Raw genomic sequence first — 26,947 nt, forward strand, 5'->3', positions numbered from 1 at the left:
TGAAGGCTTTCAGAATGCTGCGACAGACACTCCTGACCTTGGTTCTGGCGACGTGCGTACTGGGTGAGTAGACAGAAGAGCGGTTGGAATCTGTTCCTCGTGTCAGCAGGACTGGAGCACAGTGTCACACGTTTGTTATTCTGCCAACAGGAGCGACGCTACCCATTCGGCGTTTACCGCACACCGGACCAGCCCGTGGCTGGGCAGTCGCTAAGGGACGCATCTTCGGAGGACATGACGCCACTAAGGGTGAGCTCCGCTATGTAGCTCTACGCTACAAGACAGCAACGCTTCCACCTTAAAGCTTTGTAATCTTTCCAGGAGGCGTAGTGCTGTGATTGAATTATTTAATCGTTAGGGATTTATGTTATAGAAACACATACAACCTTCTCAAGAAGTATATACAAACAGTTGTAGCAACCATCAATCATAACAGACAGTAAGACAATAATCAGACCTTACTACACATATAATACATTCACGGCATTCTGCAGGCGACATTTCTGATGGCGTGAATTTACGACATAAAATTGAAAAGGGCCATATAATGAACATCTTAGAATGTATTGCAATCTACTTTGTTTCAAAACAACACTGGGGACCAAGTTTTAAATGAGAAAAATGTATTGAAATGTAAGGCGCTGCTGGAAAATTTTTGCAGACATTTCATTGAAGGAATAATAACCTTCTGATAACATACTACCACCCTCCAATGCCCCCCTCCTCTTTCCTTTGTACACTTCCTTCAATTTTTTCAAACTCCTGTTAAAACTATTGATTGACTATCTTCATGGTAATCCTTAAATGTTACATATGATTTCAGATACATTTATGAAATAGTTAGCATGAAGTAAATACATTTTTGGCAAACGTTACTATATATAAGAGACTCCTGGTGTCGTTTTCCTTTTAATATTTGATTTTTATGAAATGCTTTTATTTGTTGTATTTTAGCAACTTTATTTTAATACTGTTTATAAAAAGAATTATTACTGTTGGGTTTGAGGAAGTGCTAGAATTAATTGTTAGCATTGTAACAAATTCTGTGTAGGACAAATTAGATGGAAGTTAAGTACCAGGTCTAAGGAGCATACTCACTAAATAAACGAGCCAGTACTTGTTATTCGTAAAACGATTTTGTGATGATATAGTGATTTTTGGTACGTTCCTTCCTATACCTTTCTTAATGCCGCCACAATTTGTACCCGTTTCTCCTTCCTATCCTATTAGTTTCTTCTGTGTCCCTGTCACTCATCACAGCCTCGCCGTCTCCCCCATTTTTAATCCATTACAGGTTTGCTTTTGAACTTAGCTGCATTTACTGTGGGCTTGCATAATTTATATGAGCATATTGTTCTGGTTATAATCCAAGTCCCTCTTTTCCTCTGATCCCTACCTTCCTACAGACAACCCAGTCCACTTCTAATAATTTCTGGTTAATGTAATGAGCTGACAATCATCTTTTTAGTACATAAATGTTATAGTCAATTTGAGAGGTGCTTCTGGAATAGTTAGTTATGCAGTATTTGACAGATTTATAAAAGCACACATTATAAGACAGCACGCTAATATATCTGCTTCTTTTTCTAAAATAATTATTTCTTTACATATACATTTGTTGCAACTGTGGTGACATACTTTTATAATTCTGGATTTAGTACTGCATGTTATCGAATCTTGTTATAAGCATAGCGTATTGTATTACACTATCTTTTATCCCTTCTTTCTCTTAACCAGTTAGCTAAGTAAGTATGTTCAGTTTTAAAGTTGATTGTACCTTTACTGTCTGTTGCGTTCCTACAAGTCTTTAAAAAAAGTAATTCTTTGGCTTAACGCTGCAATATGTTTGCAACCTCCTGTTAATTATTGTATTATTGCTTTCTTGTACCACTGCCCGCACTGTAGATCAATAATGAGCAATTAATGATCTTATATTATAACAAATTAATAGGTGTCTCCTATATGTTACTTATATGTGTCTTCTTCCCCATTACACTGCCTCCCCCTCGTCTTTCACCCATTTCCCTGCAGCACACATACCCTTCTGTTTTAAAACATTTCATATTCTTTCCTAAGCTCATCTTTGTTTGCATAACATATATTCATAATTGATATTGTAACCTTTACATACAATCTCCACCAGGACTTCATACGTTATAATATGATGTTTCATTGTACTTTTTTTTAACATTTGCTTATGTAAGGCATCCCTTCATAGGTTTCCTATTTTGACAATGTTAACTTAACACGTTTTACGATAGCTACACGACTACTTACATTACTGGAAGATCGATGTGATAGAAAATCGCCTCATCATATGTAAGATTGTAGCTTTAGTATGATGACACTGTTTGAGACCTTACCGTTTACATGTTCGTTTGACTGATATGTTTATAAGAACACTGGATTCCTCAAATTCACTTATTTATTACACATAACTTTAATGAAGGTTAATTCACATTTTCTTATTTACTTTTTATTAATCTGGCATTGCATGTTTTGTGAAACTTTCCTTTAGCACACATGTCACTTCACTGAATGCATTTTTATGACTATGCTTTGTAGATATCGTTTGTTAAGTACATTTTTCGTTAAGCCACTTTACATTGTTGTTAAATCGATGCACTCCAAAAACTGTATAGATTTCACGTGCACCTGTGATACATTACCGATGTTTCAGTTACAGACGCTCTCTTAGGATCCTTATCCAAGATTCATAGCAATTTGCCTTTGGTCTCTTCTGTCATTTTTTGTTACTACGAGTCGATTAGAATTTTATTCAGTCTGAAATGTATGATCGTCTTGTGTGCGTCTCCTACATACCTGTGTCTTTTGGAGATAGTTTATTGCAAGATAAGCTATGTTTTTCTACCTACTTCGAAGTTGATCATTTGAAATGTTGTACCAGCAAGCTGGTTAGGCTTTGTAAGTAATTTCTACATTATTTAATGCCAAAATTGTAATTCGTCAGCATATCGTGAGCTGTACACTTTAAAGGCTTTGTCTCTTCGGAAGGTTTCGGCTTGATAATGGTATGCTAAGCGCAACCGGTATCACTGGGCATGAAAGTAAACAGCTAATGGCCACCCACAATGAAGTTTCGCAATTATTTGACAGTTGTACATCCCCACCTCATCACAGACCTAAACAAATAGTTTAAATGTAAATTGTGCACACACATCTCCAACTTTTGCAACAAAGAAAACATCACAAATAAGCAGTTAATAACAAAATTTGGCCTGCTCAATGGAAGTTTCTCTTCGAGCTCTTTTAATTGGTATTGTTAGAATTTACATAAGTAGTACTGCATTTATGTGACTTATTTCTTTATTACAAGCCAAGTGAACATTTAGTCAATTAATCAACAAAACAATTCAAAATCTTACCTGATATATTGGGAGTGGTTCAAGGTACAACATACTCCGTTACTTATAAATGTATGTGTGGAGAACTCTTACCCATGACACAAGTGCTTAATTTGCTATCACCAGACTGTTATTCAATTCTGTACAGTAGATGGGAGTATGTGGCCTTCAATGACAATAACTAGTGCCCTCAGCTATCGTGTAAGATCCTTACTGTAAATACTACTCAGCGGATTTATGCTATTAAAAGGTTTAAGTAATATCATGCATCTACTGAGATGACACAAAGTCCGTAATTGATAAGGCACAATTATTCATAAAATGACAATACACGCTCCCCAGTGTCGTGGTCACCATAACAGACTCAGATATTTAATGTGATATTTCTGTGATTTTTTGCATAATTTCATAGTATCCTGCAGTAGCCATAGCTGGCCGTATCGCGAAATCAGCCATCCTTTACAAGCACCCCTTTGCCGTCAGACTAAACCGTCGTCGCTCCACCTCTAGTATTGCAGAAATTCTATCCGACTTGTCCTTACCTGCTGGGCCGCTTGACCAGTCCCTAGCAACTACCTTACGCGTTCCCAGATTCTGGCCGCTGATAGCTTGCAAAACGCGAAGTTACCCTACAACATAACTAATCTTTATCCAAGATAAACAGCATAGTGATAGCAGCTGACTAATGGCTACAAAAATTAACCATTTTATATTACTGAGTTCCACTTGAACAATGGTACACTCTGTAGAAGTGTATCACTGGTCTGAATGCCCAATGAAATAACAGGTTTTTATTTGATGAAATGAACAATGCTACATGTCACTGTAAGTACTTTATCTGTGATCGGATAATCACGGAATACAGTAACAGAATTTTCCTGTACGAAAGAGAGAAATCCATTTTGTGCTTTCCTAGAGTGTTGCAACTGCAAGTATAGGTTATTTATCTGAAAAAGAGTTTCCTAAATTCATTTAAATCGTGTAGTGTCAGTTATGAAACTTTTCATTTTTTGTCACCGTCCATTGCTTTATGAAGAGTTAGATTATCACTATAGTTCAGTCATTCAACTCACAAAGTGGTTTGTAACACCTGGTCAACAGTCGTTCTATTCTGGTACAGCGTCTTAATAGTGGTACGAATAACTCCCCTTTCCTTCTTCCTGTTTCACTTCTCCTGCACGGCATAGTCTCAGGTGTTAATAACTGTGGAGAGTTAGGTAAACTTTTCCAATTTCTGTTCATGCACGGGGTTTGATGGGTATACGTACAGACATTTCTACTGCTGACTGAGCCCAGAGTACTGAACAACATTATATCAGTACTGACGTCATTTGCAAACTAATAATTACGACTACTGCAAGTTGTATGTTTTTAGGTTGGTTAGTGACTCCAAGTACATGGTGCAAGGGCAAACCATAATGCTTATTTCTTCTGGACAGCTGGTTAGATGTTGAAATGGATGTTTGGACGCAAAAGTCTATACCGACAAGTGTAGTCCATTTAGTGATGCGGTTAACAACCATGCAGAAAACTTCAGTTCCTAAGCTTTGTGATGCTGTGTGAAGTTGTGAGAGCATTACGTCGGAGCTAAGTTACTTCAAACGAGAAACTATTGTTGGTTTTCGTATGGTAGATTCATCCGCAACCGAGGTAGCTGAAGTGTTTGGTTTTTCAAGAGGCACCGTGTCTAAGATTTTTACCGCATTCACGGAAAGCACAAAACATTGCATAGTCACGAAGCGGACGAAAGTGTGTGTCGAGTGATCTTGACAGACGATCATTGAAGAGGTTTGTGACGTGATTGTGGGAAGACAGTCCAAAGTAGAGAAAAAACAACCTACACTCTGATGCCTGGGCATATTGCTGTACGGCGTATAAAAATATTTCAACTTGGATCTATAACACCGTGCATCTGATATATAATTGAGATTGTTTTAGTGTTTTATATCTTTCTTATATTTATCAACTTAGTATCTATTATTTTTCCCTCTAGAGATAGAGCAGTATATTCTTGGAGGGAGAATTTGAATTAACGGCTGTATAACATTAATCTCTTTCATCGCATCGCTGTTGTGATGCTCTTCATTAAACAGCACTGTTTCATCTTCTCGCTAACGTTGTAACGATTTCCTTGCTTAAAATATTTTTATTGCCAGTTGCAGATTTCCATGTCTCTCAGTATGGGCCATGTGTATAGATTCTGAGATTCACAATTTGGTTCTCACTGCAATACCGCAGAGTCTGACGACTTCCTGTGAAGGACGTTTATGGGTTTTTGCTCTTTTGTGAATAATTGCCTTCTAATTTGGAGCATATTTTGATCATTGCAAGGTTCTCGTTGATAAAGAAATCATTCTTTAGCTCAAAAAGTTTCTGGCAAAATTTCACTATTATACTATCATAATCAGGATACTATTTTAATCAGGATTCAAGGAGCAGATCATTTTTTGATGGCAGTCCAGTTCGGCCTATGAAGTGGAACACAGAGGTGGGAGATAACAGTGAAGAAAAGAAAAGGCAATGGTCCATGGACGCAGTTGATCTTATGTCGTAGGCCAGTTTCCGTACATCGCTTCCCTGCAACTGGTGCGGGACGGTGTTCGCTTCCACAACTGTGGTGGTTCCATCATAACCACAACGGCCATCCTGTCAGCCGCCCACTGCGTGTTTTCATCGGGTTACTACTACGTAAGTACATACACCAAGTAAGTTGTGGAATCCTGTGTTAATCAGGAATTGTGATCAATGTAGCTGCCTCGCATATCTATGGATTGTAGTTACACATGGCGATAGGGTATGGACCACACGTTTACGGTTAAAGTGTAGTTGTCCTCTCACTACCCAATATACAAGATTCACGAGAGATGTCGTTTCTTGTAGATGGTAATAGTCATGATAAAATGGGTGGATAGATATCTCCATATTAAATGGAAGATACTTCCACTAACATTAAAATATTTATCTGTTCTAAGCACTCCTTCATAGCTTCACCATTTATAAGAAGGAAGAGTAATTTTCCTAATCCAAATACACCACGCCCTTATAAAAGTGCTGTTTCGAAACGAATACAGTTAGAGTTGGACATGTAGTTGGAGTGAGCCTTCCTCGAAACGAAACTGCTATTAAAATCATAGTTCCCATTTTTGAGTTGCGCCTTATATTGTCTCAGTTCTCGAACACTGTCTGGAAATAGGGTCGAGTTAGACATTTATAAATATTCACTTCCATCTGCTGGTCTTCCTTTCCATAAACGTCTTCATCTGCCCGTTCTAATAAAACTGGTTTGCACAGTACACAAAATGACAAGATAATGAACTGGACTAAAATTTAGTTTTTATGGCAGTTCTGTCTGTAGTAACGGGGGTACACATGTGCACAATTCTATTTGAAAAACAGATTGTAAGTAGGCAGCACATATGCTGTTTTTTGCAGTAAAAATGTTGCAAAATTATACTCAATTTGAAACTGTTGCTGTAGTTGACACGTTTATGAACAAAATATCTTTCCTGATGGCGGTGATGCGTTGTAATGCATTCACTAAACAATAATGTCAATAATGACGTTTTGTACCCGTTCCAACTAGTGTGACTGGATAAATTAGTAATATTCTTAAACGATACACCTTTCAAAATGCACTCTTCATTTATTTCACACTGATCGAAATCGGAACAATTCTTGAGTGAAACAGCTTGTAATATCGTCGAATTTTCAATTAATAATTTTTTAGAGTTACAATGCAGACAAGTTAGTGACTTGAGTACCCGAGTCCGTTATCCACGAACCCTTCACACAGACTCTATTTCAACTGATTTTTCATAATTTACGACGTTAAGAAACAAATTAGATTTCGATACTACGAAGAATTTCATAGTTGTCAATGCAGGCAGATTGCGATAACGTTTATGTAGAAAATACTTTCGAAAAACAAATATGTCTTGTAAATAATAATTGTTTTCTTAATCATAAATACGATTTCTATAACAGATTTTTAATATTTAGTGTTTTGTCAAAAATAAGTCTTTTTCGCCGATAACTGCCAAAAGTAACAAATCTGATTTCATACGATAAATCACGTTTCCAGAGATAGAGTGAAATGTACACGAACGGACTTTCAACATATAATGGAAAGAAATACACTATGATAAATGAAATTTCAATTGATATAATATCATCATACACTGACTGAAAATAAATCACAACACCAAGAAGAAGTTATGTGACATAAACGGAAGTTGGTAGGCGTGTTTCTACATCTGAAAGATGCTGTCTGTTCAACTTCGTCGTGTAAGAGTGGTACTATTAGCGCCAATATGTGGGTGAAAAGCGGGTTTGCTTTAAATACACGCTGTAACGCTTTTGAGCCTATCTCTACGATTGAACGTGGTGAGTTGATATTTGTCAAGAATGCATTTAAGGCGACGAAGACGCCACTATCAACATCTTAGTGAGTTCGAACTAGGTCCTGTAGTAGGACTACGAGAATCTGGATGCTCCTTCTGCGATACTGCAGAAAAACCTGGCCGAAATGTAGCCACTGTACATGATTGCTGCCACCAGTGGTCACGACTGTGTATGGTCTAAAGATGACCGGGCTCCAGATGGCCGCGCGACACTATAGAGAGCGAAGACCATCGTGTTCCGCGTAGGGCTCTGACCCATTATAATGCATGTGCAGCAGCATTTGGTACTATAGTCTCACAATGAACGGTTACAGATCTGTTACTTCAAGGACGACGTACAGCATGCATTCAACTGACCCGAAACTACCGCCACTTGCGACTTCAGAGACGTGAAGCGAGAGCTAATTGGAGGTCATAGTAGAAGTCTTTTCTGTTTTCTGATGACAAATGTTTCTTCCTAGTTCCCAGTGACCGCCGTGCTTGGTTAGAAGCAGGCCAGTTGAGAGCCTAGGACCAGTCTGTCTTCGTGCCCGCACACACTGAAACTGTGCATGGAATTATGGTCTGGGGTGTGATTTTGTATGACAGCAGGAGCACTCTCTTGTTCATCCCACCCACCCTGCCTGCAAATTTGTACGTCAGTGTGGTGATTACGTCTTTTGTGCTACCATTAATGAACAGCATTCGATAGGTATTTTACAACAGGCTAACGCTCGGCCACATACCTCTGTTGTACCCCAAAATGCTCTACATATTACCTAGACAAACGTATACTCGAAATTTAATTATTCTAAGTTATTTCTTGGTGTTGCGATTTTTTTTCTCAGGCAGTATAGTCCCCAAAACACTAATAATGAAAATAAAATTTTGCCGTTATCAAGAAAGATCATTAGAGCATCAATGGTATCGAACGGTTTATATAACACATCTGTATCGTCGTCTACTATTGAACAAATATCACAGAGGTGTAGAACATCTTCCCCGTGGAATACTTGTCATCTTCGTACAAATTCTCTTCTGTAATAAAGGACATGCTGCGATCTGTATCAGGTCGGAGGGCAGAGAATGCTGGTGCAGGTAAAATTCTTTCGTAGCACACCGTATGTGCACACGAACATAGGGCTCTGCAGCAGAAAACACCTATGAGTTACCTTGGTGACCCAATGACATTGCCAGTTACGATTGCATTGGGCAAGGGATCATCGAAACTGGGCAATGGGTTAATAGTAACGAATCACCTGGTCTGATGAATCACAGTTCTCTTTAAACCACAGTGTCACCCAGGCGAAAGGCTGCTGCATACATGCATAGCATCACGGATACCGAACTGTGGAGGCCAGTACTATGCTATGGAGGACATTCATCTGTGCTTCCACGTGACGTGTAGTAGCAGTCGAAGGCACCATCACAGATGTCGACTGCATGCATTTCACCTGCATCCCTTCATTCTTCCCGTGTCCTCTGATGACCATGGCGTCTCCAGTCAGCATAACCATCCGTGTCACAAGGTCAGATTAGTGCTGCACTGGATTCAAGGAGAATGGTAGTAACTTCACTTTGATGCTTTGATGTCTTGGGCACTAAATTCACCCTATACATGCCCAGTGTTACACACAGGGACTCAATCGGGTTTCAACGTCATCACCACAAACTACCAGCTCTTAATTGACGGGAACTACGTTACCTATGCGTAGACATCTGCTGCCACATGGCTCTGCAAACCTACCAACGACTTGTCGAGTCCGTACCACGCAGATTTTTGCTCCTGCGTTGCGTTCAAATTGCCAACCAACACAATGTTAAGCCTGTATGTGTGTACAATGGCATCTATGCTATGGGCTGCATTTGACCAACAAGTTCCCAAGCGTTCTCAACTGAACACAAATGCACTAAATTCCGCCGACAGCACCAGAAGATGGCCATTGTAGGTCGAAATCGTTTATGACTGTCATAAAAATGTGATTCTGTGAAAATTTAAAAAGTAATATCTAATAATAATTTAATCACCATCTCCAAAAACAGAATGTCAATTGTTTCCGAAACGCTCTTCAGAAATTGGTACTAATGTTTTGGTTAATCAGTGTGTTACCTTCATGTTGGCTCCTCATTTCACCGTTTCAATATCAATCCAATTAAGACTGAAAAACTTTATCTCACCAGAAACTCTTTGAAAGCTAAGTCGATAAAATTTGTAGATGAGATAAACACACTGATCCCATCGTTGGTAAAGAATTTTTTTTTAACTCCGACGAATCGAGATTTGAACAGGAAGTCCGTATGAAAGGATCCTTGGAAATTAGAGGTACCAAGAGAGTTGTACCAAGATCAACTGACATCAATTCCTTATCGTATACGTGTACATTTAGGCCCACTACTAATCAGGATGGTAGATTGCCTGGAAAGTTATTTATTGTGCAGCGAGAAGTTAGAAGTGCTCACCCTCTTACGACTCTTTCTCGTGCGTGATCTTGCAAGGATAGTAGGGAATATTTACATCGCACAGTATGTAACTCCCGATGTGTTCGCCTTCGATCTTGATGATGCAAACCTTTGTGATCACTGTGTCACGCCATTTCTCATTCGGTGTTCATAGGGCCAGTTAATGGTTTGTTTTCAGCCCTTCTTGAATGTCGACGAAGTCCATTTTATGAAGTGTAGTACATACAAGTAAATCCCATTGAAGGCTGATCTCTGCGTCTTCCGCACACTCATTTTCTAACATTAACAGCTAATATTTCTCCTGTCATAATTGTTAACACAGCACTTAAAATGAGCATCACTAAAGACTAAACTTGCAACCCTGCACCCAAAGCTTTTCTTGTCAGTCTTTGCACAGATTCACTGCAGTGACGATTTGCCCACTTTCCTGAATATCTCACTACAAATAGTTCTGTATACAGACACGAGGGCTATTCGGAAAGTAAGTCACGATAGGTCGCGAAATGGAGACCACAGTGCAAAACAAAACCGTTTTATTTGCAACGGTTAGCTACAGCTTCCAGCTACTTCTTTACACAGTCACCGCTCAGACTTGGACATCTGTCGTAGCGTTGTGCGAACTTTTCAGTTGCCTCGTTATAGAAGACAGCCGCCATTGCTTTTCGACAATTTTCTACGCAGGACTGCAGCTCGTTGTCTCCGTCAAAATATTGTCTGCATAGCCAGCGGTTCATTTGAGCAGATATGCACCTCAGGGGGGTGATCAAGCACTTTCCATTGAAAAGGCTGCAGGAACATCTTCATTGCACCTGCAGAGTGCGGCCGAGAATTATCGCATAACAATTTTGTTATGTGGATTGCATATCTCCAGGCAAAATCGTTCGCCATGCCCTCATACTTGGCGAGAGACACTAATTTCTAATCATCTTTACGTTCACACTGTGAGCTCCGAGCTGGAAAGAGCGACATGATGCGACCGACAGGCGTACTAGACACAGTGCCCAACATATTTGTGCAAAGCTTCAACAGATATTCATTGTATTTTCCATTTCCTTAATTTCCTAATAATACTCGTAAAATATACTTTCCTGAATATCTCCCTGGAATTAGTTCTGCGTACAGACAAAAATGGCTCGGAGAACAGAGTTCCAGGGTACACGAAAATAAAGCAGAGGAAAATACTAGCATGACTGTAGTAGATGTTAACGTGATCGCCATTCACCTCTTACTACATTTTCTGGCGTGAGGGCACATTTGGGAATATTTTTAACTTGTTCAAAACAAATCCTGTCTGACACCATTTTTGGACTATGCATTGCGTGGGACTCTTTGCTGGCGCTTTGACAACTTAAACTTCTCAGCAAACAATTGACCACACAGTTTACACGGCTTTGTTGTCACGTACCTTTTCCTCTGCGAACACCCACGGCTCCACTGGGAGTACCAACGTTCCCTTGGCAATGCTCCACTCACACAGACACAGTCTGCAATCAGCTCTGAACTGGTGTGGATCACATGGCGTGAGTACTCGTGGTGTGCGCGTCACGGGATGTGGTGAAACGTTTACATTCGCGTCTAACCTTATCCACTCTTCCCGGCCACGTTTATTTGCCATACTCTGCACTTCTCCAGTTCACAATACCAGGGCTCACTATAAGGTGACAGGAGGAATCAACGCCATCACAACTCCTACACAGTGACCGCTTTCTTCGTAACGCCACAACCATCAAATAAACACTGTGTGCTGCCGCCATACGAAACCCATTGGTCCGAGCACTGAGCTCACAACCCGAACCATACGCCGCTGTTAAGCACTAATGAAGGACTGGGTCCCTTACTTCGATTGCACATAATCCATTAAGGTCAGTCCAACACATGTATTTCAAATAACATAAATGAATTTACATTTGAATCTGTCTGACATTTAGAAGGAATAAAAAAACTAAAAAAATACAATTTCAACATCAGCTGATTCAGTGCGTGAAGCGCGAGTTAAGCCAATAACCAGATAAAGTAAACAATTCTCCGTAATTCAAAGAAGGAGAGAAACAAAATTGAATCAATACACCCCACTGACAAATATCCAAAAAACCTTACAATACTACTCAGAAGAATACACTGAAGTCGGAAGCAGCCATTCACCCGACAGAACACTTCAAAAGGAGTTCAACAACACAGCTGCGTGCCTCAGAAAACTGCAAGATATTAAACACACTTCATTTGACGAATCCCAAATGCTCATTAACATTACGCTACTCCTGTTTGAACTGCAGTGTCCCAAATAAACAGGCGCTTATACTGAAAGAACAAATTTTATATGTTTAAATTACAGCCTTAAGGAATTTCAAAAGATGTCCAATCCCTTTCTAGGCGGACGCTGAGCCAGAAACACAGAATGCCACAAAAACATAGTTTTGCTGTGAAATCTTACAGGACACCTGGAAGCAGTAACAGACAAGGGGTCGGCACCCACAAATAACACAGGCTAAGAGTCAGGCTGGGAGAACATGCGACGAGAACTTGTTCGCACTATGCTCACCGCAAATTGTAGACATTCCGGCCGAACATCCGCTTCCGGTGGCTGACAGAAGGACGAAGCAACCAACAGGCCCAGGCCGTGCTTCTCACACAGGCACCTCAATTTGTACAAACATCTAGGCCACACCGACTCCGGACTCTCACTGCGACTCTTGGCACAGTTTATATGAAACGCCTTTCAGGCAACCAGTAACCGCCGCAGGAGTTTCACGATCAGCAAACAGCCCCAGCGTAACAGACGTCACACGTGTGCTTACGCCCGAGCCACAGCTCCGCCAGTCTCACCGGCCTCTCCAAACCGACTGCCTGTCGCCGTCCCGCGCGCCCCAGCCGAAAACGCAGAGATACCCAAGCCCGGGGACGCGCCAAAGATAACAAGGCGATCGCTGCTGATCGACCAGCGATCTGGCTCACCCATCATACACGTTCCAATGACATGTGTGTGATAATCGCCTATGTTCATCGCCAACGTGCAGCAACCGCTCAAAAAAGGCAGATTGTAGTACAGGCAGTGGAGAGTATATAAAGCAAGTTGGGGGGACTCGATTAACAGTGTAGTCTTTCCCGTAATGCGGAAACAGAGCGGTTTCTCTGACGTCCAAAATGGCATAATCATTGGCTCTCAGGCCAAGGTTGGAAGCTTATCCGAAACGGATAAGTTTGTAAACAGTTCATGTCCCGCCATGGTAAGAGTATACCGAGAATGGTGAAATGGTGGTACCCAAAATCGGCGCCAAGGCAGCAGTGGTTCATCACAGGCCACAGATGACTGGCGAAAACGACGGCTCCGGGTATGAGTACAGGCGAATAGACGTGCAAACTAGGGGCTGCCCACAGTGTCTCTTCAACGAGCGCTCAGCGAACATTGCTACCCATCTGTCTCCGCATCCGGAGCCCGGCTCATGCACTCTTGCTGACTGCTGCTCATCGGATACGAAGACCGGAATTTAAATTTCGATACAGTAACTGGATGTCCGCTGAATGGCGACAGATAGCCTCTACAGACAAATCACGTTTTTTTGCCCCATCTGGCAGACAGCTATTGACGTGTATAGCGTGCAGCGTCTGAAAGCAAGCACAGTGCAACAATCGTCGGATGGGCCTAGGCTGGAGGTCATTCCCTGTATGATCTCGTCATTCTGGAACGCACAAAGGATCAACACAAGTACGTATCCATCCTTGGGGACCACGTCAACTCCTCCATGCAGTTTCATTTTCCTCGACACGATAGCATCTGCGAGCAGGACAGTGAAACGTGCCCCACAGCTCGCAGTGTACGTGTATGGCTTGAAGAGCACCAGGATGAGTTTTTCGTACACCGTTGACCACATAAGTACACGGGTTTAGGTCCAGTCAAGAATCTGTGATACCACCTCGACCGGGTTGCTCGCGCCATCAGTCCTCAAAGCAGAACCTAATGCAGCTGGCCACAGCACTGGATTTGGCGTGGTCCCTCATCCATGACGGTATCTTCTAGGACCTCAGTGACTCTCTTCCTTCACGTCTTGCAGCGGACCATAACGTAAAAAGCGACTATTCAGGTTCTTGACAGGTGGCATCATTAATGTGACTGGACAGTGTAGAAGTTGTTGTTCTGAACGTCTCACAGTTTTTACGAATGTACGAAACACATATAGTTAGTTGCGATCTAAGAGCTTAGTAATTCTAATGAACCGGAAAATTCTGTATAGGGTGGTGTGACGATCTTTCTCTTAGGGATTTTGTCTTTTCTTATCACTTTTACTTACGTGCATAAGTAAATATGCAACGGGTTCTTGAAGGTCATGAGTTTCGCATGTACCAACTTTAGATTTTGAACGTGATGACTAAAATATAATTCCCGTTAACTGAATTGAATCTAATTTTGTTAATTTCTATTTATTGATTGCAAAGCAAGGCTTGAGAGAATTTCGATTGTTGCCGTGGATCGGCCAAGATAAAACTTACTGAACTCATGGAATCTGTATAGTGTAATAACATGAACTTTAACGTAAATAAATTATCTGTTGCAATTTAAAAAGGTTCTTATAACGAAATCTCTCGGATTTACAGTTACTGTTAACACTGAAAAGTAAATTAATACTTCGGCGCGTAATGGCCGACCAGAGGCTCCATAGGAAGATGAGCTTCTCGCAGCGCAGTTTACTGAAAAAATGCTTATTAAAAATAGTTAGCCTCTGCTAGCCGTTGAGGTGACAACTGTTACAAATAAATTCATTTCTTTAAGCAGAAATACGAATAACTTACATAAAATATGTGTAGCCGCTCAATGGCTGCCCTCCATATAGCGAAACAAAATAGTGTGTGTCTCAAAAAATGTGTCCTTCCTCCTCGGTTGCACAATCGGGACTCTTTCGATCCTTTCTTATTTTCATAGACATTAAATAAAAATGCTGCATATCAGTTGTTTCAAGAACATAAACTATATATTTTACACTAATTATATTCTCAAAATACTTAATTACGGTTTACAACCGCTAAAAATGTCAATATTTATGTGACGTACCGTCATCGGAAGCGGGAGAGGGAATTCCCGTCACAATTTTTCTTAAGTGTACTGAATAGTTACTAGACATTCAGAATATCGTGCTGCACACAGCATTGGTGTTTTGCTTTTCTTTCGTAACATGTCAGCTAAGCATTGCGTTTCAGCAGCTATTACTTTTATTTTTTCTCAAATACCCTGTCAACTGTTTTCTTTTCTTTTATCTCTCCTGGTGCCCACTTTTTCCACTGCTTCCTTGAAGCTGTTCCTTGGAAACCATCCAAGATCAATAACATTTGGAAACTGCCCTACTTTTTAATCTGTAATGTAATTATAAAACAAACTGATAAGTGGGCACTAGCACGTGTGCTTTGTTCCTGTGTTTCCAGGCGGTTGCTGGAGACTACGACATGAGCACAGATGAAGGCACCGAGCAAGAGGTGCTGGTCACGGAACAGATCCCACATCCTCAGTTTAATGGGTGAGTGTCTTTCGTAATTACCAGCTGGATCTCTTGTGTTTCAGCTGCACAGTAAAATTCTCGTCGTGGGTCACATCACACCGATCAATACTTTCTCAAGTGCCATTACACAATGTTACTTAATTTCTTACCGTGATCCAGTCTGTTTATCAACCTCTACATACCGAAATGAAATGCAAAATACCTCGTCGGCGTTAATGTGATTATAAACGGACCACAAGCTCCGACTGGACAAGATAATTGAGGAAATGTATCTTGGAGCTTTAAATGAAAGCCATGATCTGATTCAAGCAAACCATGGAACACCTAAATGTAGATATTCATTGGTCCTTAAAGCGGCTACAGAATTAAACACAGTTGTGTTAGTACTTGAAATACGTACAGTATTCAGCTATTTATAGAATATGGTGCCTCGATATGCAGCAAATTATATAACCTTCAATTAAATTTCCTGCTACACTCATTTTTCCTCCTTGCATCTCCACAAGTAATGAATCTGTATACCCGTTTTATACTCAGCTATCTTCAAAGTATTTTCGAAAGTGGTTGCATCTGGAAGTGCACTATGTGGTCTTTGATTCTGGCCAGTAAATTTCAAATGGAATGAGAAGGCTATGTTTTCTTATTCTTATTTCTTTCACACAAGAAATACTATTGACCTCCTGATGCCGAAACAGGGTAACACTGCATCATCTTGCCAGCCTCCGCTGAAATTTTCATAGTATACTGCTGCCTTGTATTACTTTCTGCAGCAATGGACAACACTAACGAAAATTGATGTAACAGCAAACGAAGTCTTTTTTTTATTGAATTATTTGTTCTGTAGCTTACACCATTTCGTGAGCTCACACATAAAGTATACAAATATTGACACAAAATTTGTGTCAATATTTGCGTTAGAATAATCGTTTATTTTCACGTACACGCATGTTGTAGATAGACCAACACCGTATAACCACCGTAAAGTCAAATGTTATAGAATACTTTTGTGCAGGCATAGTCTTCTGTACTTAATGCTACATGCTATCTTCAGGACATATATTTGGGTACCCTAGTGGTGCAGTGTTGTGTCTACTAGTGTTTAGCATTGACTAAACGTGTAAGAGTACATGAACAAACATAATATCTTATTATATCTATTTGACGCGCAGTTCCCTATAAAACTTAAGAGGTACGTGGGTCGAACATAATTTTTCAGTTATCAACGGAAACACAAAGGTTGCATAATTAACTGCTTTATTTGTTTGCAGCAAGTGTTAGCATTGTTTCCCATAACATGTTAAGCCTCTAGATAAAAATGGAGCAGCCTGTTAATGAACTATAGCATTGTGTGCTAATCCATTTTCTGCCATCAAAGGGAAACAAAGCTGTATTAGTGCAATCTGAGTTCGTGACGGGCGTATGCAACAACGCATCAATGTATGACAAAGTAGTTAGGCAGCTCAGAAGCTTCCTGTGTGGCCAAACATGTATGAATGAAGAACGAGTTACAGACCACCTCTTTTTGAAGAACTGGGAATAGCATAAAGGAAGATTTAATGGTTGAAAACCAGCGTATCACAATCGAGTCATGGACCAGTTTTCAATGTCTTTCACGATATTTTGATCGTAACAATAGTCGTCCCTCGCTGGATTCTTCACAACCTTTCAAAAACCCGCTGAACAAGGCAGCAGCGGTGGTTTAACAGTTGTTTCAATCCAATCCAGATGACTTCTTTAACTGCGCATTCACGATGGACGTGCGCTGCGTGTTATCACTATGATTGCAAGACGAAAGAATAGAAATACGATGACCCGTTCAGCACTGTTGAGAAAGTCGCAGTCACATTTATAATCAGAAAATGTGTTCCCGTGTACGTTTGGGACCTTTTACGATGTACTTCTAAAGTACAATAATATAGAAATTACGCCGTGACAAAGTTTCCAAGGGTGTTTTTTTGCTCCACCCAACGCCCCAGGTCATTCTGCATATATCACAATCACACATGCTGCTTCCTGGGCTATCAAAGTTTGCTACGTAACCTTATTCTCCACCCACTGCACTTAGAGAATTCTTCATCTTTTCTAGAATGGCAGGCATTTTCAGAATGGAAACCAGCTAATTTATCTAGATGGAACTTTTCTTCAACAGCCAAATTATTGAATTCTACAAACAAGTTCTGCACCTCGTCATCCATCATTGTGAAAAATGTGATGCATAGAAGGACTCACTGAGTTTTATGGAAAAGGCTAGATCTTTTCGTGGCGATAATATAGGGTTTGACTATCCCTCGTGTATAACTGATGCAGCACCCACCACAAGTACTGCAGCATTATTAATGAAACGCAATACCAGGGTATGTGACGCTGGGATCTGGGCATTTACCAACGATGATGATCGACTGGTTGACTGTTAGTTTAACAAGCGCGCGTAGACATAAGGTATCGAGAGAGTAATGTCGATACCCATTAAGCTGCATCGTAAGACAAGTGTCGTCATCAAAAAAGTACTCAAACAGAAATACCGATGTTGTTTGGAGATTATTGTGTCTCCCAATTTTACACGGTTGTCTGCTTACGGAAACGTCAGAAACACAACACACTCCCAGGCCTAGTATGGTTTAGGCAAAACGACAGCATTGAAACAGTTCCCGGCCGTCTTAGAAGGGTGAAATGCAGGCCCTGTACGTTTTTCAGCGGAACCTGATACCAATCCTCTTGCATAACAGAAGAAAGTTGAAGTAACGGTGATGGATATTGAGATCTGGTGATTGTGTTGGCCAGGGGAGATGCGACAATTTATCCTCGTGCTCGCAAAATGAGGTTTTAACGAAGCAAGCTGTTTTAACACGGCCTCCGTCGGAATACAACACCTCCACTGGGGAGCAAACTTTGTACAATGAAACTGGGCTCATCAGACAAATGGCTGCATAATTCTTAGCAGAATACCAAAGAGGTCCATGGACTAGCACGAGATGGCTGCCAAAATCATCACTGAACCCCTTCCATGTTGCATGTAATCTCGCTGTAAGAGAAATAATGAATAAGAAATTTGATTTTTTAGATGCTTGGTGGCTTCGGGAGACAAGAGGAAGGGCAGAGATTGAGTATGCTAAGCGGAAAGAGATGAAAGAGAAATGAAGAATTTCATTAAACCAAGATAAAATTTTGGTGCCGGTAGTAAATTAGAATATGGTATTATGAGACCATGTGATAGAGCAGACGATTAATCATAGTTACTTGCCGCACAGATGCTAATTCCTTCATAGAATGGCCCTGTGCAAACCATCGTCTCTGTAAGAGGATTGAAAGTGGGATCCAGTTCATCCACGTTGGAAACAGTGTGCGACGAGCCTCGTGCGATGAAAGGACTTTCTCCATTTTTTTATTTTTGCACTGTTCGCTACAAGTAAGGCAAAATAGTCGTACAAAATTTTGAACAAACCTGTTTTGTGCTTCTCTTACATGCCTCTTTCTTAACTTTTCCTCATCCTTTTTTATCAAATACACTGACGAAAAAAAAACGACAGTACTAAGAAGAGCTGCGCAACATCAGTAAAAGTTGGTAGACGTGTTTCTACATGATGATCTCCATTCAGATTTCGCCCCAGTCATATAAGAGTAGCACTAGTACCGCCACTAAGAGGACGCATATCAGGTTCTCTTTAAAAACACGCTGTAACGGTCGTGAGCGTTATTTACCTTTGAGATTGGACGAGGTGAGTTGACGTTAGTGAAGAGTGCCTGAAGGGACAAAGACACCATTATAAACATCTCACCGAGTTTGAACGAGGTCATGTAACAGGGCTACGAAAAACTGATTTTCCCTTCTGCGATATTGCAGAAAGACTTGGGAGGAACATAACCGCTGTACATGACTGCTATCAGCGGTGGACAACAGAATGAATGGTCGCTAGCAGACCGGGCTCCGGACGGCCACGCCGCTCTACCGAAGGGGAAGATCATCGTGTTCGACCTATGGCACTGGCGCATCGTAACTGCGTATGCAGCAGCATTTTGAGCAGCAGCTGGCACAGCAGTGATACAACGAACTGTCACAAATCGGTTACTTCAAGGACAGCCCCGAGCCAGACGCCCTGTGGTGTGCATTCCACTGATATCTAACCATCGCCAATTGCGACTTCAGTGGTGTCAAGTGGTATAATGTCCCATGCCGTCCATAAACGAACAGATATACGAACTATCCAATTGAGCAGGAGAAGAGTAGTAAACAACGCTGTAGTGTGAAAGACGAAAATTAGAGTTGGTTTCCCCATAGTTCTCTCTTTTGCGAAAGTTGTCAGAGTTGAGCATATAAGCCCCTACATCTCTCAAGCGGAGCTGGTAGAAGCTTCTACGTTAAAAGGAAAACATTCACACTAACATTTTTCAGATGCAAATCTTGAATGATATGGTCTGAAAGCAAGAAAACATCAGAAAGCCTCTTGAAGAGAGAGAGACTATGAGAGGGAGAGAGAAAGAGGGAGAGAGAGAGAGAGAGAGAGAGAGAGAGAGAGAGAGAGAGAGAGAAAGAGAGAGAAGGGGGAGGGGAGGAGGGAGAAGGGGAGAGATAGAGAGATCACTAGTACAAGAATATATGGTGACTTAATAGTGAATAAGATCAGGAACAAGAGGAAGAGCTACCTGTATTGAGTGATAAATGGGGTCACAGCCACACAGACGCAGTTATTGATCTGAACAGGAAATACGACAATGAATGAGTTATGTCAATCATTGCAGTTGTACCAATGTCTGGTACAGAAGCAAAATTAAAGCGAAACCCACGAAAAGAACACAAGTTTAAGAGCTTGTCAGCTTATTCAGAAGACTGAGGAAATACCCTGACGGGAAGAAATCTGAACACCAAAAAATAATTAATGTATACTAAAGAACTTTCGGGAATACCCTTGTCTAGGTAACTTATGTAGGTAAAAAAAATGGTTCTGAGCACTATGGAACTGAACATCTAAGGTCATCAGTGCCCTAGAGCTTAGAACTACTTAAACCTAACTAACCTAAGGACATCACACACATCCATGCCCGAGGCAGGATTCCAACCTGCGACCGTAGCAGTCGCGTGGTTCCGGATGAAGCGTCTAGAACCACACGACCACCGCGGCTGGCCATGAAGGTCATTAACACAGCAAGATCACAGGTTAACGTAAGCGCGAGATAAGCTGCCTAATATGTCAAATGCTAGTAAATTAACAGCCAGTGTAACCTAAGGATGGGTTGAGTGCAAGAAGCACACGTGCATGTTGGGTGCTGTACAGGTGCTGGATGGCCGTTTGTGGGATGGAGTTCCGTGACTGTTGCACTTGGTCGGTCAATACAGGGGCTATAGATGCTTTTTGCTAATAACGCTGGAGTTGTCCAATATTGTCACATATGTGCTCGTGGGATACATACGTGGTGTCGAGCAGCCCAAGGGACGTGTCGATACTCTGCAGAGCACGTTGGGTTACAACAGCGGTATGTGGGCGAGCGTCATTCTACTGCAAAACATCCCTTGGAATGCTACTGATGAGCGGCAACAAACAGGTCGAATCACGAGACAGATACATGTACAAATTTGCAGTCCAGTTGCGTGGGATAACTACTAGTGTGCTCCTGGTGTCATACGAAATCGCACCCCAGACCATAACTAAAGGTGTAGGTCTAGCACGCAAACAGGTTTCTTTAAGGCCCTCATCTAGCCGACTTCTAAGTCATACGCGACCATTACCAAGGGAGAGTCAGCTTTCATGAGAAAACACAACAGACATCAACCTTGCTCTCCAATGAGGTCCACTCTTTCCACTCAGATGTACGTGATGTTGATGATTCTTTCTGACTCAAGAATCATTGCGGCACCAAAGTTTTGCCAAGGAGCGAATTAGCCCAGTGAGTACCATATTAACTAGACTCACATTCTATAGAATGACATTTCAGACTCCCATTCTGTCACTTTTTCCGGCTTTTCCCTAAATAGGTTTGGACAAATTCCGGGATGGTTCGTTTGTAAAGGTCATGGCTTACTTACTTCACCATCCTTTCCCAAACCGAGTTTATATTGCGTCTCCAATGGCTATTCGTCAACGGGAAGATGTATGTTACTTCCTTCCTTCTGAAGTTTCCTGACATTGCCGCTGAAAACGAACTTGATATGTAATGGATAATTCTGGAAGTTTAGAACGATATCGCTGTACAGCACAGGCATCAAGCTTTGAAATACATCACCCAGTCCATTTGCTCTGAAATCGAAAACTGTTCTCAGCGGTCAGCAGCTCGTGGTCGTGCGGTAGCGTTCTCGCTTCCCGCGCCCGGGTTCCTGGTTTCGATTCCCGGCGGGGTCAGGGATTTTCTCTGCCTCGTGATAACTGGGTGTTGTGTGATGTCCTTAGGTTAGGTTTAACTAGATCTAAGTTCTAGGGGACTGATGACCCTAAATGTTAAGTCCCATAGTGTTCAGAGCCAATTTTTTTTTTCTTCTCAGCGACTGACTTTATACTGAGTTTATATTCTTCCACAGCGCTGCCGGCGTGGGGCCATACGACGTCTCAGTCTTCAAGCTGCAGTCCGCCCTGACACTGAACTCCAATGTCCAGATTATCAGCTTGCCCAGCGCGGGATCCATCCCTGAAGGTATGCATAACATCTGCATTAAACGATAGTGCCGATCTTTCGACTTCTTTCACGTTGACTATTAGGACACACTTCAAAAAGGTATTCAGATCCCAGGTACATTTACATACTTAGCAAAGGATCATTTACTTACATATAGTGTTAAAATTACGACCAGTTATAATAAGGATGATCCCTTGAACGTGGATACTTAATGAATCTTACATTATTTACACGTAAACCAGACTTTTTTATCATTAGGTGGGTCCATCGGCGTACTTTCTGGATGGGGCTATACTGAAGACGGGACGCAACCTAACATTCTTCAGACGGTCGATCTCACTATCTACGATTACGAAACTTGTAAGGCGCACATGGATGAACTGGATCCCACTTTCAATCCTCTTACAGAGACGATGGTTTGCACAGGGCCATTCTATGAAGGAATTAGTATCTGTGCGGTAAGTAACTATGATTAATCGTCTGCTCTATCACATGGTTTCATAATACCATATTCTAATTTACTACCGGCACCAAAATTTGGTCTTGGTTTAATGATATTCTTCATTTCTCTTTCATCTCTTTCCGCTTAGCATACTCATCTCCGCCCTTCCTCTTGTCTCCCGAAGCCACCAAGCACTTAAAAAATCAAATTTCTTTTTCATTATTTCTCTTACAGCGGCCTATATGGATTATTTCAGAAAATAAAATACGCGCCTCTCAAGTCTATTATGATTTTCCTAAGGTCCTATTCTTGCCAATACCTCTTCAGTCTCCACAACACATAGCACAACATTCCAATACATCCATTTCGTCTTTCTCAGCTATACCACTAGTATTACGTAGTATTTAACGGCGTCGGAGTTGAAACTCTTTCCTGGCTACTTACTAGTCGCTATTCGTATCGCATAACATTAACAATACTACATACCACCAGGTCTAATCCCCCAGCCGGACGCTGTGGCCTAGCGGTTTTAGGCGCTTAAGTCTGGAACCGCCCGACCGCTATGGTCGCAGTTTCGAATCCTGCCTCGGATGTGTGTGATGTCCTTAGGTTAGTTACGTCTAAGTAGTTCTAAGTTGTAGGGGGATAAACTCAGATGTTAAGTCCCATGGTGCTCAGAGCCATTTTCTATTCCCCCCACCCCCACCCGTATAAACTATTTTATAGGCGCCCTTGCTTCCATTGCACGTTGGGTAACACGTCGACAGTTACGCAAACAGCATCCACAACTCTACTACTCAACTGCTTAACTCAGGGTTGTTTCACTCATCGAAAATGTTTACTTCACGTGACCCAAATTACTGCTAGTACGTCATTGTTTAGTCTGTTTCGAGTAACTACCTCACAGAAGATAAAATTTCTCCATAATAATCTTTCGAATGGTGTCTCTTTTCTTACTTTCCCTGCTTTCAAACAAAATTGAAGGGATATTTAGCCAATGGTGAATTTTCTCACGAAACAAAAACAAAAGTTCAGGTGTGTGTGAAATCTTATAGGGCTTAACTGCTAAGGTCATCAGTCCCTAAGTTTACACATTACTTACCCTAAATTATCGTAAGTACAAACACACACACACACACCCATGCCCGTGGGAGGACTCGAAACTCCGCAGGAACAAGCCGCAGAGCCCATGACAACGTTCCCCAAACCATAATGCTGGTCCTTTTTACTGGACCTCTTTTCCTTCAGACATTTCACGCTGTACACGCCAACGGTCGTCTGCCTCATGGGGCATAAAATGCGATTCCTCTGAAAATAAAACATATCGTCCAGAGTGGATAGCTAATTACGGTACTAGCGTGTCAATCTCAGCCTTCCTCACCGATAAACTGTTTTCATCACGGGTGCACGGACAAGATGCCCGCAAGGGGATCCACACGCAGCAACTTTCGTTTCATTTCATCATTACGATAATGGCTGCACTGTTTTCGCGTCTACACTCCCCCCACACCCCCCCCCCCCCCGCCCCCACCGCCACCCGACACGCTGTATTCAACCTCCGCTGCCAACTGCCGTCTTGACGGTTATTGTACGTTGATATCGAACGCAGAGAATGGTCACATTATTGTGACTGGGCCATATACACTCCTGGAAATTGAAATAAGAACACCGTGAATTCATTGTCCCAGGAAGGGGAAACTTTATTGACACATTCCTGGGGTCAGATACATCACATGATCACACTGACAGAACCACAGGCACATAGACACACGCAACAGAGCATGCACAATGTCGGCACTAGTACAGTGTATATCCACCTTTCGCAGCAATGCAGGCTGCTATTCTCCCATGGAGACGATCGTAGAGATGCTGGATGTAGTCCTGTGGAACGGCTTGCCATGCCATTTCCACCTGGCGCCTCACTTGGACCAGCGTTCGTGCTGGACGTGCAGACCGCGTGAGACGACGCTTCATCCAGTCCCAAACATGCTCAATGGGGGACAGATCCGGAGATCTTGCTAGCCAGGGTAGTTGACTTACACCTTCTAGAGCACGTTGGGTGGCACGGGATACATGCGGACGTGCATTGTCCTGTTGGAACAGCAAGTTCCCTTGCCGGTCTAGGAATGGAAGAACGATGGGTTCGATGACGGTTTGGATGTACCGTGCACTATTCAGTGTCCCCCCGACGATCACCAGAGGTGTACGGCCAGTGTAGGAGATCGCTCCCCACACCATGATGCCGGGTGTTGGCCCTGTGTGCCTCGGTCGTATGCAGTCCTGATTGTGGCGCTCACCTGCACGGCGCCAAACACGCATACGACCATCATTGGCACCAAGGCAGAAGCGACTCTCATCGCTGAAGACGACACGTTTCCATTCGTCCCTCCATTCACGCCTGTCGCGACACCACTGGAGGCGGGCTGCACGATGTTGGGGCGTGAGCGGAACACGGCCTAACGGTGTGCGGGACTGTAGCCCAGCTTCATGGAGACGGTTGCGAATGGTCCTCGCCGATACCCCAGGAGCAACAGTGTCCCTAATTTGCTGGGAAGTGGCGGTGCGGTCCCCTACGGCACTGCGTAGGATCCTACGGTCTTGGCGTGCATCTGTGCGTCGCTGCGGTCCGGTCCCAGGTCGACGGGCACGTGCACCTTCCGCCGACCACTGGCGACAACATCGATGTACTGTGGAGACGTCACGCCCCACGTGTTGAGCAATTCGGCGGTACGTCCACGCGGCCTCCCGCATGCCCACTATACGCCCTCGCTCAAAGTCCGTCAACTGCACATACGGTTCACGTCCACGCTGTCGCGGCATGCTACCAGTGTTAAAGACTGCGATGGAGCTCCGTATGCCACGGCAAACTGGCTGACACTGACGGCGGCAGTGCACAAATGCTGCGCAGCTAGCGCCATTCGACGGCCAACACCGCGGTTCCTGGTGTGTCCGCTGTGCCGTGCGTGTGATCATTGCTTGTACAGCCCTCTCGCAGTGTCCGGAGCAAGTATGGTGGGTCTGACACACCGGTGTCAATGTGTTCTTTTTTCCATTTCCAGGAGTGTATAAGACTTATTTCTTTATGTTATGAAGTATTATTTGATCAAAATTTTATAGTACTTGTCACAGAATCACTCTCACATCGACTCTAACAAAAACTCATTGTTGTTGATCACCATGAGAATCCCGGTATTGTAATTAGTGCCAAATATGACGTAATACTCCAATACAAGCAATACGGAAGTCCATTAAGAAAAATGTATGTTAATTACTCAATACGTTTGTGTTTGCGTTTGCAGGGCGACTCTGGTGGTCCGCTGGAGCAGAACCAACAACTTATCGGGATAGTGTCGTTCACGATGAATCCTTGCGGCGCAGCGGGAGCACCGTCCATTTTCACGAGAGTCTCCGCCTACCTGGACTTCATCAACGAAAATCTGTAAACACTTGGAACTGTCGTCTTAATAAATGTTTAAATGACAGCTGCAGCTCTTCTTCTCTTATTTTTTTGGTAATACTTTTACTATCTCTGTGGGAAAGGGAACTGTATGATAAATACACTAGAGGAATGGTTAGTGATCCTTTTTTATAAATGTAGATCAACGCTTTGAAGCACGAAGGTAGTGTGTAAGCGGTACGATGTCGTCAAGTGAGCCTACACCTCTTGAGATAAGTCGTGGCCACAAAGTTGTGTGTAAATGTAAATCGATGGCATGGCACTGTGTAAATGCCATGTTGCATGGTCGAAGTGGAGAAGTGTTGTATTCCCTTGTGACTACACCGTGAATTAGGCTGGCTTACATGATAGTGAATCAAAGCTTATTTTCAAACTTATCCACGAGGTTTGGTGCACAATTATCAGCCACTTAACGCGACCCAAGGTCAATGTACGTAAAGAGATCTTAAATTACAGGGACAGGAGGTGACAATCACTTTCAAAATCGACAGGAACTGCTCCTCGCAGTAAACGCAGGTTCATCTCATTCAGCTCCCTACTGAATTTTGCGAAGGGAACACGGTACATGGCTTGTGTGTCGTACACCGCAAAATATAGAATGGTTATAACTACAGTGGAGCTATTCGTCGAGGGACAGTGTGGGCTGCTATTATCGTATGAAACTTCAGCTTCGCAAATATTCTACTGTGTTAATATGAGACTCATTTACGCTTGAAAACTAATTAATTCCAGTTGTGACAACCACGTGCAAATGT

At 42.2% G+C, this 26,947-nt stretch overlaps 1 protein-coding gene across 1 annotated transcript; it reads left to right on the forward strand.

The window, feature by feature from the left end:
* On the forward strand, positions 1 to 26,217 carry LOC126336167 (trypsin-1-like). The gene is made up of 7 exons (XM_049999661.1): positions 1 to 63; positions 151 to 249; positions 5,920 to 6,053; positions 15,617 to 15,708; positions 22,199 to 22,311; positions 22,552 to 22,751; positions 26,035 to 26,217. Exons 1-7 carry the CDS (start codon positions 15 to 17, stop codon positions 26,176 to 26,178), a joined length of 831 nt encoding a protein of 276 aa, XP_049855618.1. The 5' UTR covers positions 1 to 14; the 3' UTR covers positions 26,179 to 26,217.
* The last annotated feature ends 730 nt before the right edge of the window (positions 26,218 to 26,947 follow it).

The sequence above is a fragment of the Schistocerca gregaria genome, chromosome 2 (genome assembly GCF_023897955.1).
Source record: "Schistocerca gregaria isolate iqSchGreg1 chromosome 2, iqSchGreg1.2, whole genome shotgun sequence".
Classification (NCBI taxonomy): domain Eukaryota; kingdom Metazoa; phylum Arthropoda; class Insecta; order Orthoptera; family Acrididae; genus Schistocerca; species Schistocerca gregaria.

Coding starts and splice junctions, on each gene's coding strand:
- LOC126336167 (XM_049999661.1), top strand. CDS start 15: ATGCTGCGACAGACACTCCTGACCTTGGTTCTGGCGACGTGCGTACTG. Junction 250..5,919: donor AGGACATGACGCCACTAAGG/GTGAGCTCCGCT, acceptor CTTATGTCGTAG/GCCAGTTTCCGTACATCGCT. Junction 22,752..26,034: donor AAGGAATTAGTATCTGTGCG/GTAAGTAACTAT, acceptor TTGCGTTTGCAG/GGCGACTCTGGTGGTCCGCT.